We start from the raw sequence: 19,271 nt of genomic DNA, 5'->3' as shown, positions 1-19,271 counted from the left end.
CTCGCCGCCAAACGAGCCGCCTCCGTCTCCCCCACTAAAGCACCACTCAAACGGTCAAGGTCGCCTTCCCCCCCAAACCAGTCTTCATCCGTCACAGTTGTGAAAACTTCGCCAGTCGATAACGTCATATGTCGTAACTGCCACATCGCTGGCCACCATCACAAGAACTGCCCAGCGTACTATTGCAGAGTCTGCAAAGAATATGCACCGGGTCATCTGTCGGTCTTTTGTAAAGAGTTGAAGGGAGAAGCGGTTATTCCCTTGGTATGGACTGACGTCGGTTTCTACGACGCACTTGCTCGCTGGGAAATCGAGCAAGACGCCATCGCTCACGCTGAGCACCTGGCGCAACCTACCATCACAGAGGAACAAGACGACCTTCTTGATTCCAACTACGACGCGGATCCCATCTACTGGGCTAACCAGGATATGTGAAGTCGGCGACTTCATCGCTAAACGAGGGGTAATGTTACAATAATGGTTACCCCCTATCTCTTTTTCCATACTCACGTGTATTACGTCGTGACCGCACCAGGATGTGCCATCATTAGACTATCGTCTATATCTGCATCACAGCACGACCGCCACGTGCCGTCGCTAGCTGACTCATCTCTTATCTCTGACTCGTCTCGATGACGTGTACATGACTCACCTCTTATCTCTGACTCGTCTCGATGACGTGTACATGACTCACCTCTTATCTCTGACTCATCTCGATGACGTGTACATGACTCACCTCTTATCTCTGACTCGTCTCGATGACGTGTACGTACCAGCCCTAAAGCAGGCCTTACTTATATAAACAGGTCTTGTACTTAGATAGTCTTCACTTTAATCTACTAGGTTTTACCCAGAACATCCTTCGCTTAAGACCCCCAATCTTAAGTGTCTGATATCGATATTCAAGTCGGAGACACTCTCTCTGATTTGTCTTAAAGAAGCCTTACATTTGTGAGGTTACGATCCGACTCTAGACGTTACTCTTATCGAGTATCTATTGTCGCGCCTATCCTAGTCGACCTACGGTTCACCGTAACAAAAGATTAAAGTCATATTTTACCGACCCTCTCCATCCGGGAGGTTACTAGAAGAACAAGAACTCAGAGAGAGAACGAAAACGTTCCCCTGAACAGAAACATCACTTGACCAGACGCTCAGGATGTCCACCACAGTCAACACCCCAGAATTGAAAGCCGGAGCCCCCTCCACCTACGACGGGAGCCCTCAGCAGGCTTTACGATGGTTGTATGCGATTAAGGCGTACTTCGCGCTTAACGCTACAATCTACAACACCGATGAGAAGAAGGTTATTACCGCTCTTGCATATATGACAGAAGACAGTGCTATGGGTTGGGCACTCACCTTCTACACAGAAGTCGACAACTCCGCCTCCAAATCTTATGGGACCTTCGCGAATTTCGAAACCAAATTCAAAGAAGCCTTCGTACCAGCTGACGCTGTCGGTACCGCCATGAACAAGCTTAGGACATTGAAACAGACGGGCGATATTACATCTTACATCGCCAGCTTCAAGACCCTCGCCGCGCAAGCCGGGGTTAAGCAAGATGCCGTCCTAATCACGTTTCTCAATGACGGATTGAAGAAGGGAATCGTTAACTCCGTCTACCAGATGGAAACAATCCCTACAGACTTCGACAAGTACATCGCCGCAGTCGTCAGACTTGATAGCAACTACCAGAGGGGTGTCGCATTCAGATCCAACCATCGGATCACCACCAAACCCTCTGGGCAGCGCTACGTACCCAGACCTTCCATTGACCGGCACGACCCAAACGCCATGGAAGTAGACCGGCTTACTGAAGCTGAAAGAAGTGACCATATGAAGAAAGGACTATGCTTCACGTGTCACCAGAAAGGCCATCTCACTAGAGCATGCCCGCAGAAGAAGAAGATCCCAGTTCGAAGAGAAGAGATGAACGACAGCGACTCAGACGATGAAGATACAACGGTCCATCGCCTCGCCGAGGATTTTTAGTATGGAAGACTGGATCGACGTCAGTATCTTCCGATGTAACCATCAGACTTGTACAAAGTATTGGAATAAGAAAGGAACTTCACATCCCCATTTCCCTCATCTCCAAAACCCGTCTGAAAACCGTCGAAACAACAGCCGTTGTAGACTCCGGCGCTGCCGGAACCTTCATTTCTGAAGAGTTCATCAAAACTCACGGGATTCGAACGCATAAACTCTCGAAACCATTCCGAGTCACTACTGCGGATGGAAGTTATGCGGCAGGAGGCGCTATTACCAGATATTGCGTCCTCATCATCAAAATAGACAATCGATCTATGATCGGAAAGTTTAACATCACACGGCTTAGCCGACGTGATCAGATTTTATTGGGAATCCCCTGGCTACGCGCCATGGACCCGATAATCCGATGGAAAGCAGAAACATTGGAACTTTCCAGAACTGAGAAGAGCGACCAAATCGAAGAAGAAGTCGACAGAGAACGAAAGAAGAATAGTCTGCCTCCCCTTTTCCGTAAAAAGGTAAAAGGAAGGGAACCGATCCCAGTTGTAGTGCTGCCTAAGGCGCCTCCTAGGAAAACGGCTGAAGAAATACCACGCGCTACAATTGAAGAAATAATCGATGAAGAAGCAGTCCCATCAGCGCTGCCTGATCTGGACCCCATACCTGATGACGAAGACGACTCCTTTGACACCAAGGACGACGTATGGATGACCAGCTATGCACCACCCGTGCGAGAAGTCTCCACCTACCATCTAGAAGATGATGAGTTCTTAGTCGAGTACCCTGCCGACGCCACTGAGCTTCAGGTAATCACCAACGTCTCGCTAGACACCCCGTTGACAAAAGATGGGACTAGTACTTCGGAACAACAGCAACCCAAGATCACACCTCTACCCCGACATGCCGAATGTATCAAGACTAGCAACAAAGCCCAGCAATTCGCACTGGCTGCTGGACTCGAACAGAAGAAGAAGTCATTCGAAGAACTTGTCCCCTCTTACCTTCACGACTTCGCCGATATCTTTGCAAAAGATGGCTTGAATCAACTACCACCGGAACGACCTGGAATAGATCACCGAATAGACACCAAGCCTGGGTTTATTCCAAAGACGTCGAAAGTATATCCGTTATCCGAGAAGGAACGGGTAGCAGTCAAGACATTCATTGACGAAAACGTTCAGAAGGGATTTATCTCCGAATCAAAGTCGCCACAAGCTAGCGGATTCTTTTTCGTAGGAAAGAAAAGTGGAGATCTTCGTCCTTGCCAGGACTACCGGTATATCAACGAATGGACCGTCAAGAACGCTTACCTGCTCCCATTACCACTTTCCCTGGTCGCCCGGTTACATGGTGCCAAATACTTTACAAAGATGGACGTTCGGTCCGGATACAACAATATCCGTATTCACCCAGATGACCGATGGAAAGCTGCTTTTACTACGGAATACGGGCTCTTTGAGCCAAATGTTATGTTCTTCGGACTTTGTAATTCCCCGGCCACCTTCCAGGCGTACATGAATAAGACGTTCCAGCAGGAGGTTAACAAAGGATGGCTCGTTATATATATGGACGACATCCTGATATTTTCCAACGACCTCACTTCCCATTACGAACGAACCCGGCGCGTCCTTGAAAGAATTCGACAAGAAAGACTTTTCCTTAAACCGGAAAAATGTACCTTCGATGCTCAAGAAGTGGAGTACCTTGGAATGATTATCCGCCCTGGATGCGTAGCAATGGATGACGCTAAAACCACTGGTATTCGGGAATGGCCTGCACCTACCACCGTAAAAGAAGTTAGGTCGTTCTTAGGCTTCTGCAATTTCTACCGGAACTTCATTTCCCACTACTCCGACATCGCCAGACCGTTGATTGATCTTACCAAGAAAGACGTCAAGTTCCTTTGGACGGAACAATGTATATCCGCCTTTGCCGAACTAAAGGAATGCTTTATGAAGCAGCCAGTCCTCCGGAACCCAGATCCCTCTAGACAGTTTGCTGTTGCCACGGATGCATCACTTGTCGCTACTGGGGCGGTTCTGCTCCAAACCGATGATAATGGCGTCTATCACCCATGTGCATACTTATCTCAGACATTGAACCCCACAGAACGAAACTATCAAATCTTTGATCGCGAACTCCTTGCGGTTATTCGTGCGCTGACCGAATGGCGTCATTATCTGGAAGGGAACCCTCATCCTATCATTGTATTCACCGACCACAAGAACCTTCTATATTTCAGAACCGCACAAAAATTGACCCGTCGACAAGCCCGATGGCAGTTAATCTTGTCATGTTATGATATTGAACTCCATCACGTCGCCGGAACAAAGCTTGTCCCTCCCGATGCCCTTTCACGTCGCCCTGATCATGGGACAGATTCTACCGACGATAATGCCAATGAAACACTCTTACCAGACTCCATGTTCGTTCGCCTCCTCGATACCGAACTCATGACCACACTCGCCAATCCTGACCCCTCCGACCCTGACCCCATTTTCTCTGCCGCTTCCAATGCGTTGGATGGTCTATTGCTTCCCCCCATGAAATCCGCCCTCTCGGACTGGAAAATCAAGGACAATATCCTTTATTACAAAGACCGCGCCTACGTCCGCCCTGCTGGGCGGCGCCTTATATTGGAACGGTGTCATGACCATCCCACTGCCGGCCACCCTGGCCGTTTCAAAACAGAGGAATTGATTAAGCGAGATTTCTGGTGGCCCACTATGGGCACCTATATTCGCAAATATGTTGAGGGGTGTGCCCTCTGCCAGCAAATGAAATCCGACACCCATCCGACGACCCCCCCCCTTGTCCCCATCCCCTCCGTTGCCGCAGCCCCGTTCACTCAGGTCTCGGTTGATCTTATCACCGACCTTCCCCCCTGTGCGGGTTTTGATTCAGTCATGGTCGTGGTCGACCATGGGCTTACAAAGGGGGTAATTCTTATCCCATGCACCAAAACCATAACTTCCGAAGGAGTCGCCAACAAATTCTTCAAATATGTCTATCGGCGATTCGGCCTGCACGAAAAGATCATCTCAGATCGTGGTCCACAATTCGTATCCAAGTTTTCTCGAGCTCTTGCTAAGCTTCTGAAGTACGACATAGCAGCGTCAACAGCCTATCACCCCCAGACCGACGGACAGACTGAACGACTCAACCAGGAATTGGAAACATATCTTCGAATATATTGTCGGAATCATCCCGAAAACTGGGTAGAACATCTCCCTATGGCAGAATTCATTCACAATCATCGAAAACACGACTCTCGCAATGCATCCCCTTTTTTCCTTATGATGGGATACGAACCAAGGGCCCTTCCACATACCTTATCCGATTCCACGGTCCCCGCAGCAGCAGACAGGCTCCGTTCACTCCAGAAGTCTAGGGAAGAAGCACTCTCTTGCCACGCCCTTGCAATGCAGCGTATGGCAGAAAGAACTCACAGACAGAAGTACCACCCATGGAAGATTGGAGATAAAGTATGGTTATCTGGAAAAAACCTGATCACGCAGTTACCCTCATGAAAGCTTGCTCCTAAACGATATGGTCCATTCCCAATCACCGCCGTCCTGTCTCCCATCACATTCACACTCCAACTACCGCCTCAGTGGAAAGTTCACCCCACGTTCCATGCTTCCGAACTATCGTCCTATCACGAGACAGAAGTACACGGACCGAACTACCACGACCCACCCCCTGATGTCATCGATAACGAAGAGGAATATGAAATTGATGCGATCTTATCGCATAAAGGAACAGGTAAACGAAGACGCTATCTCTTATCGTGGAAAGGGTATTCATCCGCCAGTAACGAGTGGGTTCCTGAAGAGAATCTCAGGAACGCTTCCGACATCCTTGTAGCCTATAAGAAGGCCCATGGACTGTAAACTCCCAACAATGTCCCACATCGAACAACTACGCCTTTGCATCCTTCGTATCAAAGAACTTACCGCTGCCATGAACACTGTCGCCGAAGGAAACGCCCATCCCCTAACGCTCCTAGATTACCAGACCGCCACCGCCGCCAACCTCGCACAGCACGCTTCCCCCTCTGAAACATCACCGCCTGCTTCGGACTCCACCCTCACCCTTACCGACGATTCCACCCTCACCGACTACTTCTCTGTCATTGATCAAGTCGAAACCAGTGCCCTGTTCGAATCCGCCATCACCTCACAGCAATACGCTATTGAGATAGACCGTCTCCTTGGAGAGAGAGGAGCGATTTCCAGCGGTCTGATAATTAGGATTATCAGAGATGCCAGCCTCATTGATCGCACCGCCGCACTCCTTGATGACGAGCGTCATCAGACTATCTTCCGTCATCTTCATATCCGCATTCGCAACACCGCAATCCGACTCTTACCGGAAGAAACAAGAGACGCTATCAGAGAGGCCATTCACATCGTCACTGAGCGAATCGCTCTCGACCCTATCGCACGACCACCTTCTCCCCACGTCGCTATCCCCGTACCTCCACCAACTCACGACACAGTTACCGTGGAGCATCAGGATAATCTTATCCCTCCTATTGCCGTACTTGACGTACCAACTTCTCCTTCTCCTGACCCAATCATACGCACCACACGACGACTCCCACTCAAACGAAGATCCTCCCGCCTCGCCGCCAAACGAGCCGCCTCCGTCTCCCCCACTAAAGCACCACTCAAACGGTCAAGGTCGCCTTCCCCCCCAAACCAGTCTTCATCCGTCACAGTTGTGAAAACTTCGCCAGTCGATAACGTCATATGTCGTAACTGCCACATCGCTGGCCACCATCACAAGAACTGCCCAGCGTACTATTGCAGAGTCTGCAAAGAATATGCACCGGGTCATCTGTCGGTCTTTTGTAAAGAGTTGAAGGGAGAAGCGGTTATTCCCTTGGTATGGACTGACGTCGGTTTCTACGACGCACTTGCTCGCTGGGAAATCGAGCAAGACGCCATCGCTCACGCTGAGCACCTGGCGCAACCTACCATCACAGAGGAACAAGACGACCTTCTTGATTCCAACTACGACGCGGATCCCATCTACTGGGCTAACCAGGATATGTGAAGTCGGCGACTTCATCGCTAAACGAGGGGTAATGTTACAATAATGGTTACCCCCTATCTCTTTTTCCATACTCACGTGTATTACGTCGTGACCGCACCAGGATGTGCCATCATTAGACTATCGTCTATATCTGCATCACAGCACGACCGCCACGTGCCGTCGCTAGCTGACTCATCTCTTATCTCTGACTCGTCTCGATGACGTGTACATGACTCACCTCTTATCTCTGACTCGTCTCGATGACGTGTACATGACTCACCTCTTATCTCTGACTCATCTCGATGACGTGTACATGACTCACCTCTTATCTCTGACTCGTCTCGATGACGTGTACGTACCAGCCCTAAAGCAGGCCTTACTTATATAAACAGGTCTTGTACTTAGATAGTCTTCACTTTAATCTACTAGGTTTTACCCAGAACATCCTTCGCTTAAGACCCCCAATCTTAAGTGTCTGATATCGATATTCAAGTCGGAGACACTCTCTCTGATTTGTCTTAAAGAAGCCTTACATTTGTGAGGTTACGATCCGACTCTAGACGTTACTCTTATCGAGTATCTATTGTCGCGCCTATCCTAGTCGACCTACGGTTCACCGTAACAGATGCATCTTTTGAGGGCATCATCCCAATGAAGCATTGATGGTGGGAAGTAGGGGCTCTCAGGATCTTTCCATTTGTCCCTAATGGATTCACCTGACTGGTTGTGGTGTGTGGGCCAAGCATCTTTGACGTCTAATATTTAGTAGTTAGTTGTGATACATAAGAAAGAGGGGTGAGTAGTACTTACAGGGCTGGTGCCTGTGCTTCTTGTTATGATGTTTTGGAAGGGCCTTGCCTGCAATGGATGGTTGAGAGGATGGCCCAGCAGTAGAAGAACTGGGTGCAGATAAGCTGCTCGACAAAGGACCCAATGAAGGACCTGGCTTGGGGTCTCTGAATGTTGTGCCCCCATAGAGGCAGCGAACATGAAGCTGACAATTGTGGCTGCCTGGGCTGTGATAGATGATTTTGTACAGTTGAATTTTGTTGCCCTCTGCGTACATTGCAAGGATGATTTGATCAGGACAGGTGAGTAAAATGGGCTGTTTTACTGTCATATTCGAAGGTATGTATGCCATGGTGTGGACATACCAAACAGGGATACCAGCAATGCACAGCTTGTTGCACATGTCGCTGTTGTGCGTGAAGGCACCCATCCACTCCGAGTTGATGACAGCAGTCCTGTCACCAGCAGTGATATGAGGCTGAGCAAGGAGGATCCAGTCCATGAATGAATAAATCTCGAGAAACAGCCATTGGGCATCAGTCACAAACATGAGAAGGTTGCGGAATGTAAGGGGATGCATCTTCAACTGTGAGATGCCATGTCGAAGGGACAAGACACGACTGACAACAGCATCATTCTTGCCTTGCTGATTAGCTCTCCAATCCTGCACCCACCTCTCTGCCAATTTGCAAAGAGAATCCAAGCCTTCAACCTTATCCATTGTGAGTGTGCCTACAGGGAACAAGTTGCCTGGGATTGGCTTGAAGTCTTCTTGGGTGGGAGTGAACCAAGCCCAATGTAGCGGATGTGGGGAAGGGAATGCCTCCTTTCGAGGAATGCAAGTCGAATTGCAAAAAATGTGATTGTAAGCTTGAGGCCACTGAAAGCAATCTATCGGACCAAAACGACCATCTGCACAAGCCTGTATGTTTTCCTCTTCAAAATGGTGGAACACGGGAATGAAGTCCATGTTCAGTGTTGTGATAACCAAATTTCCTTGGACAGCAATGGCGTGGGTGTTGTAAGCTTGCAGCCATCCTGTAGTATGTATGGACATTAGTAGGATACAGACGTCAGAAATAACCCCTCCTACCATCCCAAAGAGTTGTGTTGCTCTTGAACATTGATAGAGTGGTGGGCATGATGAAAGCTGCCAAGTTGATATAGCGTGCACTTGATGAAAAGTCACAATGCACCTGAATATGATATTGTGAGAGTGTAAGTGCTGGTTATCATGCAATATGTGATAAAGAGTACCTACCACAAAGGAAGACAAATGTAAGGAATGTAATCTGCGAAACATGAGATCAGTAGACAGTGGAGCAGGTGAATGTATGAAAGTCTCACCAATTAGATAGAGGGGTGAAAACAGTGAGATTGTGCACCAATGAACTTGAGGTGGGAGTGATGGCAGTGACACACCAAAAGAGGGTCTTTAACCCTACTGGTGCAGTAATGAATGAGCAACCAGGGTGACCCTCAAGATGCAAAGTCTAGGAGTGGATGATCAGTGACGTGAAGTCAACTGAACAAAAATCAAACAGCATGAAGCCAGTTCAAGCCAAGAGAGGACCGGGCACAGAAAAGGACAAGGATGAGGACAAGGGAAGGAGATGTCAAGGGAAATAGTGGTAGTGGAGATGTCAAGGGAAATGATGAGTAGGAAGGAATAAAGAATTACAAGGAATATCAAGTCAAAATCAATCATTCTGGGACTTTCCCAGAGGGTTGCCAAACTTGCCAAACTGTGGGAAAGTCCCAGAATGATTGATTTTGACTTGATATTCCTTGGAATTCTTGATTCCTTCTTACTCATCATTTCCCTTGACATCTCCTTCCCTTGTCTTCATCCTCATCCTTTTCTGTGCCCAGTCCTCTCTTGGCTTGAACTGGCTTCATGCTGTTCGATTTTTGTTCAGTTGACTTCATGTCACTGATCATCCACTCCTAGACTTCGCATCTTGAGGGTCACCCTGGTCACTCATTCATTACTGCACCAGTAGGGTTAAAGACCCTCTTTTGGTGTGTTGCTACCATCACTCCCACCTCAAGTTCATTGGTGCACAATCTCACTGTTTTCACTCCTCTATCTAATCGGTGAGACTTCCATACATTCACACCAGACTGATATCTCCACTGTTTTCAGGAGATTCTCATTCTTCTGTCCTCATTTATAATCTAATCAGTGAGGCTTGCATATATTCTTCTGCTCTACTGTCTACTGATTCCGTGTTTTGCAGATTAGACTCCATATACATGTTTCATTCTCGGTAGGTGAGAACCCCCTTGCACCATTGCTTCAGATTATAACTCAGATGGGTACTACTTTTTCCTCTATAGGATGTATGGAATGATCGTCTGCTCATCGATACTGACCAAATGAACTTGGTCCTCCTTGTTGATGCCAATGGTACCATTCGTCGCTTCATGCTTACAGTTCATGTACACATATGTGCCACTGTCCAGGTCATATAGGTGAATGAAACCGTATTTTGTGACCAGCAAGCAATCTCACTGTTCCCACTCATTCATCTTGGGTTCTGGCTCAGCAGGTACCACTGTCATGTTGCATGCTAGCTTGTTCGGCTGTTTGGTATGAGTGTCACTGCCAGGGAGGAGATACCCTTTCTGTTTGGGTGAGTCTGGAACTTTACTGTCCTGCGATTGATCACTGATTGCGATGTTGGCTCTTTTTTTGATGTTGTAATGCAGGTGTTACGTAGTCATCACCTCTGATCTTCTTCAATAGAGTATAATATTTTCAAAGCTAGCTTTTTATGCATATGGCACTGTACATGGTTAACACCTCTGAATTATAAGAAACCGAATTAATTCTTTCATTTTTGGTGCTAGTGGAGTTTGGCTTTCAGGGTGATTGCAGTAGTGCCCATTCATGTTATAAAGGCAATCCTCCAAATTCTGAGCATCTCATCCCCATAATATCATTGCAAGCATTCTTAGCATTTCCCTACCAATTATTGCCTTGCCCGACTTTGTGTCACAAAACATTGTTGAGAAAACTTCAAGCTCTCAACTTAAATTCTACATATCTTTGTGATCATTGGAATATTATTTCAAATGCCTACAACCCATTCAAGCCATCAAGCCAGACCCTCACATCTGCCTGATGGAACCCTGGCACGCAATGTGACAAAGACCAGAATGGTAATAGCTCTCAATATTTGTCTTCACTAACTAACTGTGCCCTATATCAAGACCCATGGGGCAAAACATCCTATGGAGTCCAATGCTGATGATGTGGAGGCAAGTTGATCTTTTTCAAATTTTTCAAATGATTTTTGATGTTATTGATGTTCTAGCCCCCCGAACATCCCAAACCCCACTGCCATGCAGGCCCCAAGTCTGTTGTCAGCAACAAAAACCGAGAAGAGGTAAGCCATGTGGTCATATTGTTATTGGTATCGCCATTAACTTCTTAGCTGTCTGTGCATCAACCCTGACCAAAGCCCTGTCCCCTTCCATGGTCCTCCACATGGTCAGGTCCCATGACCTCATCAGCTGAGGAGGGGATTTTTCTCTTGAATTTTCCAAGGCACCAATCTATCCAAAAGATGTCCACCTACAACAATTCTGAAGCTGATACTGACGGGGTAGCTACGGATGGTGATGAGGAATCAGGCAAGCCCCTTTCATTTGGTGAACATCTACCTTAACTCAATGTTTGCTAGCTCCTGCCCCTGTCCACAATTCAGTAGTTGTCACAGTAGGTGACAAGAACACTCCAGGTCTGTCACTCCAAACGTTGCATTTTGAGGTTGACTAACTGTAGTTTTAGTCTCCACTGCTCAAAGCCAATCAGACAAGCCAAAGAATGCCACCAATGTTTGCAAGGATACATCAGGTATGTAATTTTGAGCCATTCTTATTTTCTATCCCACTTACAGTTTTTAGTGTCTACTGCCCAAAGTGAATCAAATGTTGCAGTTGCTCTCCCCTCGTGTAGGTCAGATGCCACCAAGACAACACCTACCACAGTCGATAAAGCTCTGAATCAACACCACTCAGGAGATGTCACAGCAGGCGACAAGGACACTTCAGGTCTGTCACTCCCAGCATTAGATTACTAGGTCACCTAACTATCCTTTTAGTCTCCACTGCTCATCGATCGGACGAGCCAAAGGAAGCCACTTACGTTTGTAATGATACCTCAGGTACAGTGGCTCAAAAAACTGTCCACATGTTTTTGCATTTTTTACTATTTACAATATTGTGTGAGAATACATAAAGACCTCAGTGACATGCTGATACCATATTGTAGTGCTGCTTCAGGGCTTTGGATTGAGCACCACATTGTGAGAATCAGAGGAGATATGGTGGAGATACAAGGCTTACAAAATCATGACTCATGCTGACAGTTTTTTGAGCACATATTAAAACTATATAAATCATCATTTATGACACCATAACAATCATGCCACCATTAAATAAATTATAAAGTGGTGTCATTATGTCATTTTAAAAGCAGTCTCCAAGGCACAGGAACTTGGGCGAACCACCATTGAAGCAGTGAAAGCATTAGGGATAGAATATGGCAAAAGTGCAAGGGTGATCCTCATTGAGGCAGGGCTGGCCACAAAGGCAATGTGCAAGGAGTCTCCTTGGAATCAGCACCAAACATGGTTCAAGACTTTTAGCCCCCCTCTCAAGAATGTATGTATATTCCTTTGCGTGTGTGCGTGGTATGCTTACATTCTTTGCAGAGGATATCAAAGCTTGGAAGGAGGAGCAAGCAGCACACTACAAGGCCCATCTGTACAAAGACCCCAAACACACAGCATTGTGGCAGAAGATTCAGGAGTATTGGGATGGTTCACTTGCTGGTGCAACTGAGGACTTGATGTCATGATCTGCTAGTTCTCTGATGCTGTGCATTCATGATGATTTTTCAAAAGCGGTGAGTCTCACATTAATAGGACATTGATGGAGAGACTAAGTATTACACAGGCTGGTTACTGGTACCACACCCATGGTATTCATATTTCTGGTGTTGCAATATTTCCTGGTCATGAGGATGCTGGCTGCCAAGCATCAGGGTTTTTCTCTGGTCTGATATCATGAAGGACATCATCAATGCACGACAACTTGACATCAGTCGTATCTTGGACAAGCTCACAACCATACTCAAGTGCATTTTCTGACAATACTGCCAGATATTGCTCACTTCATTATAGGTACAAAGACTTAGAGGCTGCACAAGCAGAAGGGATATCTTTTAGTTTTCTCCCTCACTCTACCGCTGTCCCAAATGGCATGCTTTTGTGCAATGGCAAGTCTGCTAGGGACAGGAACAGAAAAGTTGCACCAATGATCATCAGTGAGAAGTTTGGTATGTTTTATTTTATTTTATTGTGTCACTAATTTACTGATGGTGTGTCTCATTGGTAGCTGAAGCTGGCCATCTGCTCAAAACCTCAAACAACAGGTGGTTGGACATGCTCAATACTCTTTATGTTGAGCAGCTGTTCATCCTTAACTGGCCTGCCAGTGTACTGCCCCCCAGCCCGATTTTGATCTCAAAGCGTTGTCAGCGAGCCAGTTGCATGCACTGGTAGTTCCTTACCTGAGGATGCATCTTGGGGCAATGTACGAGGTTGACTTAGGTCAAGATGATGAGGATGATGATAGTGAGGCAGAAACTGCGAAGACAAAGAAGTGTAAGGGTAAATCCAAGAAGTCGAATGACAACAGAAGGACGAAGGGTACAATAGTAGAGGAGCCAGATGTTGTGTTGTCCATTAGAGAGTGGTCTGAGTGTATGTTTTTAGTTGTCTCTTTCATGCATGCACTAATGATACTACAGTTGATGTTGAACATTTAGAGTCTCAGTCTCCCTCAATGTATTCAATCCCTTGGTCATTGACACAAATGGTGAGGTCCTCTGTGAGCTTCAGGACTTGGTCAAGTTTTTCAAGGACTTCCCCCTCCCAGATCAAGCTAGTACCAAGCAGGTAACTGAAGAGCTCCCTTCATCTGACCAAGAAGCTGTGCACTTGACTCCAGTAGCTTCGTGCCCAACCCAAGGGAGGGCTTTGCACCCAACCCAGGTGGCTTTGCGCCCAACCAAAGTAGCTCTGCACCCAACCCAGGTAGCTCCATGCTCCAACCACAGAGCTCTGCACTCCAACCATAATGCTAGGCAATCTCACCAGGAAGCTTCATGCTTGCCTCAGCCCACTCACTGGAAACTTTGTCAGGGTCTTCCACCCTTGTCTCCTCTGCTAACACCATCAACAATTGTCTTGTCTTCAAGTCCTGGGTCTACCATTCTAGTTTCCTCATATGCCCATGATTCTGTGCACCCCCCTACTTCTTGGTATGAGCATTCTCAGTATGAGCAGTCCTTGTTATGAAGGTCAACGTCAACATGGTGGCCTACTGTGACAACAGTCATACTTTGCCCTATGATTCAGATACTCGCAAGCAGACGCAGGACAACTATGAAACTGCATGTGAGGCTGGTGACTTGGAGAATGAGATGATAGTGGAAAGGTACCATGCCAGGTTGCAAGGTAATAAGTATGTTGTTCTTCTAATGTTAATGTATCTCAACTAACTGTCATATATTTTCCTTAGTCACCATATCCCATCTGGTTGTCCTCAGTCACACCCACCTCCACCAATTGCCAGCACCTCCTGTTCTCAGTTGCCAGCATGTTCCTCACATGCACCTGTCTCTCGCCATTCTGGTTCCTCTCTGCACCATCATCATCCATGTGCCCAATCTCCTTATTTCCACCCTGCATCTCCTGATCGCTGTCCAATCATCGACGTCGATGAGGTGGACGAAGATGAGTATAACTAACTTTTACAGCCTCAGCTTTCTCCATAGTGTCTACAACTTGAGTCCTTGGCTTATAATTCAGGTGATCTTCATTTTGTTTATTCTACTTCCTCATCATCCTATGCATCCCATGTCTCTCAATCCTATGTATCCTCCTCTTGTGTATATCCACCCTCATATGACACATGTCTCCACCTATGATATCACTTATGTGCATGATATATGCCCACCCCATTATGCTCTATCCTCCATTTAATTCTAGTGATTGACTGCCTTGTTTCAGATGTTGGCACCTTAGTGAACATTGAGCTGCAATGTTGTCTTTTTGTATTGATTGAGCTGTTGTGCTGTTTCCTCCTTCACCTTTCCAGTAAATAAGACTTTAACTGGCAAAATGAAGGAGGGGTCCAGCATTGCAACAATATTGCGGTGAGGTGTGGGAGGAAAAGGGTGGGGGCTTTCTGTCAAGTCTGTGACTTGGTCTGCCCTTATTTACATCTTTCAATTGAATTGTAGTGGGATTCTTACCCTCAGAACTGGAAACCATTTGAGATAGTGAGTCTAATTCTGAGCACCTATGACAACTAGAGGGAAGGGCCAGACTTCGTGTCCTATGAGATAGTATTGCATATAGATATTACATAATAAATTCAATATGTGCACAACACCTTGGTCTTTCTTGATAAGTGCAAATTAAAAAGTAACTATGGTCCTTCCCCCCCCTGATCTGGTCATTCCCAATTATTTTAAAAAGCACATATGGTCCTTCCCTCCAATCTGGTCTTTCCCATTTAGTTTCAAACATACTAATGGTCTTTCCTGGTTAGATTAAAACATACTAATGATCTTTCCCCCGCCCCCCCTCCCCCTGATCTGGTCTTTCCCTCTGACAGTAAAAAATACTGGTGGTCTTTTCCCTCCTGATATGGTCTTTCCCCTCATAATCTGGTCTTTCCCATTGCTATGTGGTCCTTCCCGATGATGGTGAAAAGTACCAATGGTCTTTTCCCTTGCGAGCTGGTCTTTCCCAGGGACTGAGGTCTACCTGCATCTGTACCCACAGTATACCCATACTCATATTACTCAAGGGATACAGTAATTCCAGTGTCTTGTGAGGCAGCTGACCCCCCCCCCCAGGGTGCACATATTCTCAAGGGATACAGTGATTCCAGCATCTTGCGAGGCAGCTGACCCACCTCAGGGTACGCATATTCTCAAGGGATACAGTAATTCTAGTGTCTTGTGAGGCAGCTGACCCCCCTCAGGGTATGCATATTCTCAAGGGATACAGTGATTCCAGCATCTTATGAGACCGGAGATCCTGCCTATTCACCAGGGATAGTGATTCCATCATCTTCTCATCTCAGCTTACACATTAGCACAGTAAAATCATGGGTACCATGAGCTCTACCTGCACCTAATCCTGCTATCAATTTCGAAAATTTATTGTGAAAATTTGGCCACAGTAGGACCCCTGATACCCCTTCACTACAGGGAATCCCAATGTATCTGTGGTATTTCCTGCCTGATTTTTATAATGATCCTTGGACCATTCCCGATACATCATATTTTGGTCCCTATATATTCAGGGAAATACCCTTGAATGTTATGCTCAGCGTTCAGTAAGAATGACTAGACAGAAACAAAGATCCAAAGCATGAACCTATTCACAAGTCGTGCAAGTTAAGCAGTATATTGCAGGCCCTGGTCTGCATAGGTCAAGTTAAAGAATACAAGTGTAAGAGATAGAGTCTATATAAAGGGATTAAAGTGGAGCTTTAATAAATGAGTTGGAGATCAAAAGTAAATAGCGAATCAGGAAAAGAGAAAAGAGAAAAGAGAATCGTACAATGGAATGTGATAGAATGTCTGAGAATTATTAGTAATGTGAATAAGTGAAGAGGTGAAAAGAAAAAGATAGAACTGTAACATTGAACATGGGCCGGACCTCCCCAAAAGCACCTCTTAGGCCTTTACTGCTATAGACATAATACAACCTAAGAGGTACCTAAAATGGGGTGACCAAAGTGCTACAAGTGGTTTGCTTGCCACCTTTTTGGTGAAGAAGGGAGCCATGTCTGAAGATGATATTCTGATGGACAGGGTATCAGAGTACTTCACAGAATTCAAGCCCATTATCAATGAATGGCACACTCAAATTCATTGCATGGAGTCCAATCTCAAAGGAGCCATCATTCACAAGCACATTTTTCAAATGCTTGCCAAATTAATCACAAAACTCAACAATGAAGAACCAAGCCCATTGTCCTCTCCACCCCTTCCAGTGGCTCCTCCAAGTGCCCCAAGTACTCATTGTACTGGGGCTCCCCTATTGTTCAGCCCACAGCAGGGTCTTCCCTACATTGTTCATTATGCCTCAGCACAGGTTGGACCTAATGATACTGGCATGAGCTCATGCAATTCTGATGCCTCTTCTTAGAATATCCTTCATCTGACCTCACTTCTACATCTTCCTATGTGTTTATCTTTCTTTCATGCTACCTTTAGTATGTACTCAGACACAATTATGATTATGTAACATGGATTATGTCATGTTCATTGGTATAACTTAAAGCTACCTTCATACATATTCAGGTCATCTGGTACCATGCCTCCAAGGAAGAAGCCCAGATGTTCTTCTCCAGATCTAGAGGTGCCTGCTCGCCAAAGCTCAAGACCTAACTGTGGTGTTGGTGGTCATGCAGCACAGCTGCAAAGAGTTGGAGAAACAGTTGCTGCCCCAACAAGGAAGGGACTGAAGGGCAATGACCTTCAAATCAGCAGCTCAGAAGAGAATCCTATGGCTCCTTCACAGCTTCAGAAAGGAAAGAAAAAAAATATAATGTGAATCTTTTAAAATTATGTTCAAGCTAATTTTTTCAGCCTCCTGCAAAACCTCACAGCACTGCTAAGAAAACCCCAAATGAACACAGAATGACAGAAAATAGCCAGCATTCTCAGGCTCCCACTTCCCATCCAAATCAATATGTGGCTCACTCTTCTGAAAGGTTTGGATTCAAGGAACCTCAGTCTAATGGTCACAAAATGGCTGGAAGGAATGTGGGTCAGTGAGATGCAGGTCATGAGAGGGAGTCTACAGAACATGATAGTGGTTGCAAGAAGGAGAGGCGGAATATGGAGGATTACAGGAAGTTTGCGCCAAGCTCTCATGAAGGTGATACTTCTGACGACAATGCTGACTGTGATGATGATCCTGACAGTAACATGCTGATGTAAGTGTTCTTTGGTCTATCAACTTGTGTTATTCCTGATATTATGTTCTCATTGCAGGGACAGATATGCTGGTCAGCACACGCACCAGTGAACATGATGATGCAGATGATGGAATATATTTTGACAAAAATATGGATCAACCTCATCCTGACAATGAAGCTCAAGGAGGTGTTGAACCAGTAGCCTCAAATGACAAGCTCACAGACCTGGAGCAGGATGAGGTATCTATATTTTTTCTTCTCTATTCTTGCATTAATTATTTGTACTCAAGGCTTATGATGTTCTCAAGCACCACTATGCAAAGAATGGGCAGCAAAAAGCTCCTTCACCAACCTATCTGTTGAAGGAGAAGGGAAAGGAATGGGCATGCACTTTTAAGCTGCCTAGAGGAGCTTCTACTGTTCAAGCAGTTTGTAGATGCTCACCTACACTTCACTCACATCCCTCTCTGTTAAGGTCATACTCAAGGGATAACTGGATCCGAAGGGCTTCAGCCTCAGCTCATGCACTGTGCCCCTTACCCAAGTATTGCCCCTTATTTCAGGAAGGCAAGACTAATGCATCTGGAAGGTCGGACGAGTAGTGTAGTGGATCCAGATGACTTCTGGATGAGGGATAAGTATCATAGGGCTAATCTGGACAAGTCCAGACTAGAAACTAATGGTAATGGACTGTCAGAGACAGAGGTGGATATGGATAGACTATAGGAATCAATCCTAAGTCTCGGAGGGTGATGAGAGCAGAGATACTCAAGTCCGGAGGACAGGAATGAGTAGAACTAAGATGATATTCGAACTGAGATACTACAGAGAGTTACAGGAGGTTATATACTATAGGTATCTAACAGAATAATCAATCAGCAGAGTCTGAGGCTATGTATGAAGCATATGGATGATCTATTGGTAAGTAGAAACGGATCACAAATAATGAAACGGAGATGAAGCATAGGTAACAGATCAGGGAGCAGGACGGATATACAGATAACTGAAATACCAGAGTTAGGGGATTACCGAAAGGAGACAAGTGCTGGTTGTGGATTCAGATGAATTGTGGACCAGACCAGACAAGTGGGCAGATTGGATGACGAGATGTTAGAGGGAGATAAGAGGTGGATAGGATCGGAGATAAGATGTGGATCGAATCTGAGATGAGATAAGGTTCAGATCTGAGATCTGGATATGTGGATATGACACTCTCATTCAAAGTCTCCATGTCGACAATCATCTCAGCAAGACAGATACATACACACTTCATCCTCACGTACACAGTCTCCTCTTCAGTGCCTATCTTGACCAATCACTTCCTCAAGTTGCAGTCATACACAGCCCACATCTCATAGGAGCTCTCCACCACATTCTCCATCTGACCCTATTCTACCTTCAAGCCATGAACGTTCTTGTACTTCTACAC

General features: G+C 46.1%; 2 protein-coding genes across 2 annotated transcripts; one reads left to right on the top strand and one right to left on the bottom strand.

Moving 5' to 3' along the window:
- Positions 1 to 7,642: 7,642 nt before the first annotated feature.
- Positions 7,643 to 8,967, bottom strand: BJ212DRAFT_1483434 (uncharacterized protein; the record flags this gene model as incomplete). Its single annotated transcript, XM_041340609.1, has 5 exons — positions 7,643 to 7,791; positions 7,847 to 8,047; positions 8,101 to 8,141; positions 8,191 to 8,863; positions 8,919 to 8,967. The coding sequence occupies 5 exons, from the start codon at positions 8,965 to 8,967 to the stop codon at positions 7,643 to 7,645; spliced, it is 1,113 nt and encodes a 370-aa protein (XP_041190539.1).
- Positions 8,968 to 10,903: 1,936 nt separating this feature from the next.
- BJ212DRAFT_1301754 (uncharacterized protein) lies at positions 10,904 to 14,648 on the top strand (the record flags this gene model as incomplete). The annotated part of the gene is made up of 18 exons (XM_041333169.1): positions 10,904 to 10,990; positions 11,146 to 11,217; positions 11,398 to 11,482; positions 11,515 to 11,571; positions 11,622 to 11,687; positions 11,731 to 11,752; positions 11,790 to 11,884; positions 12,354 to 12,496; positions 12,549 to 12,666; positions 12,739 to 12,740; positions 12,791 to 12,879; positions 13,018 to 13,172; positions 13,232 to 13,296; positions 13,332 to 13,599; positions 13,673 to 13,932; positions 13,983 to 14,082; positions 14,257 to 14,362; positions 14,420 to 14,648. 18 exons carry the CDS (start codon positions 10,904 to 10,906, stop codon positions 14,646 to 14,648), a joined length of 2,019 nt encoding a protein of 672 aa, XP_041190538.1.
- Between the last annotated feature and the right edge of the window lie 4,623 nt (positions 14,649 to 19,271).

The sequence above is a fragment of the Suillus subaureus genome (assembly GCF_016647635.1).
Source record: "Suillus subaureus strain MN1 chromosome Unknown BJ212scaffold_27, whole genome shotgun sequence".
In the NCBI taxonomy this organism is placed as follows: domain Eukaryota; kingdom Fungi; phylum Basidiomycota; class Agaricomycetes; order Boletales; family Suillaceae; genus Suillus; species Suillus subaureus.
This window is presented reverse-complemented; position numbering and strand designations above follow the sequence as displayed.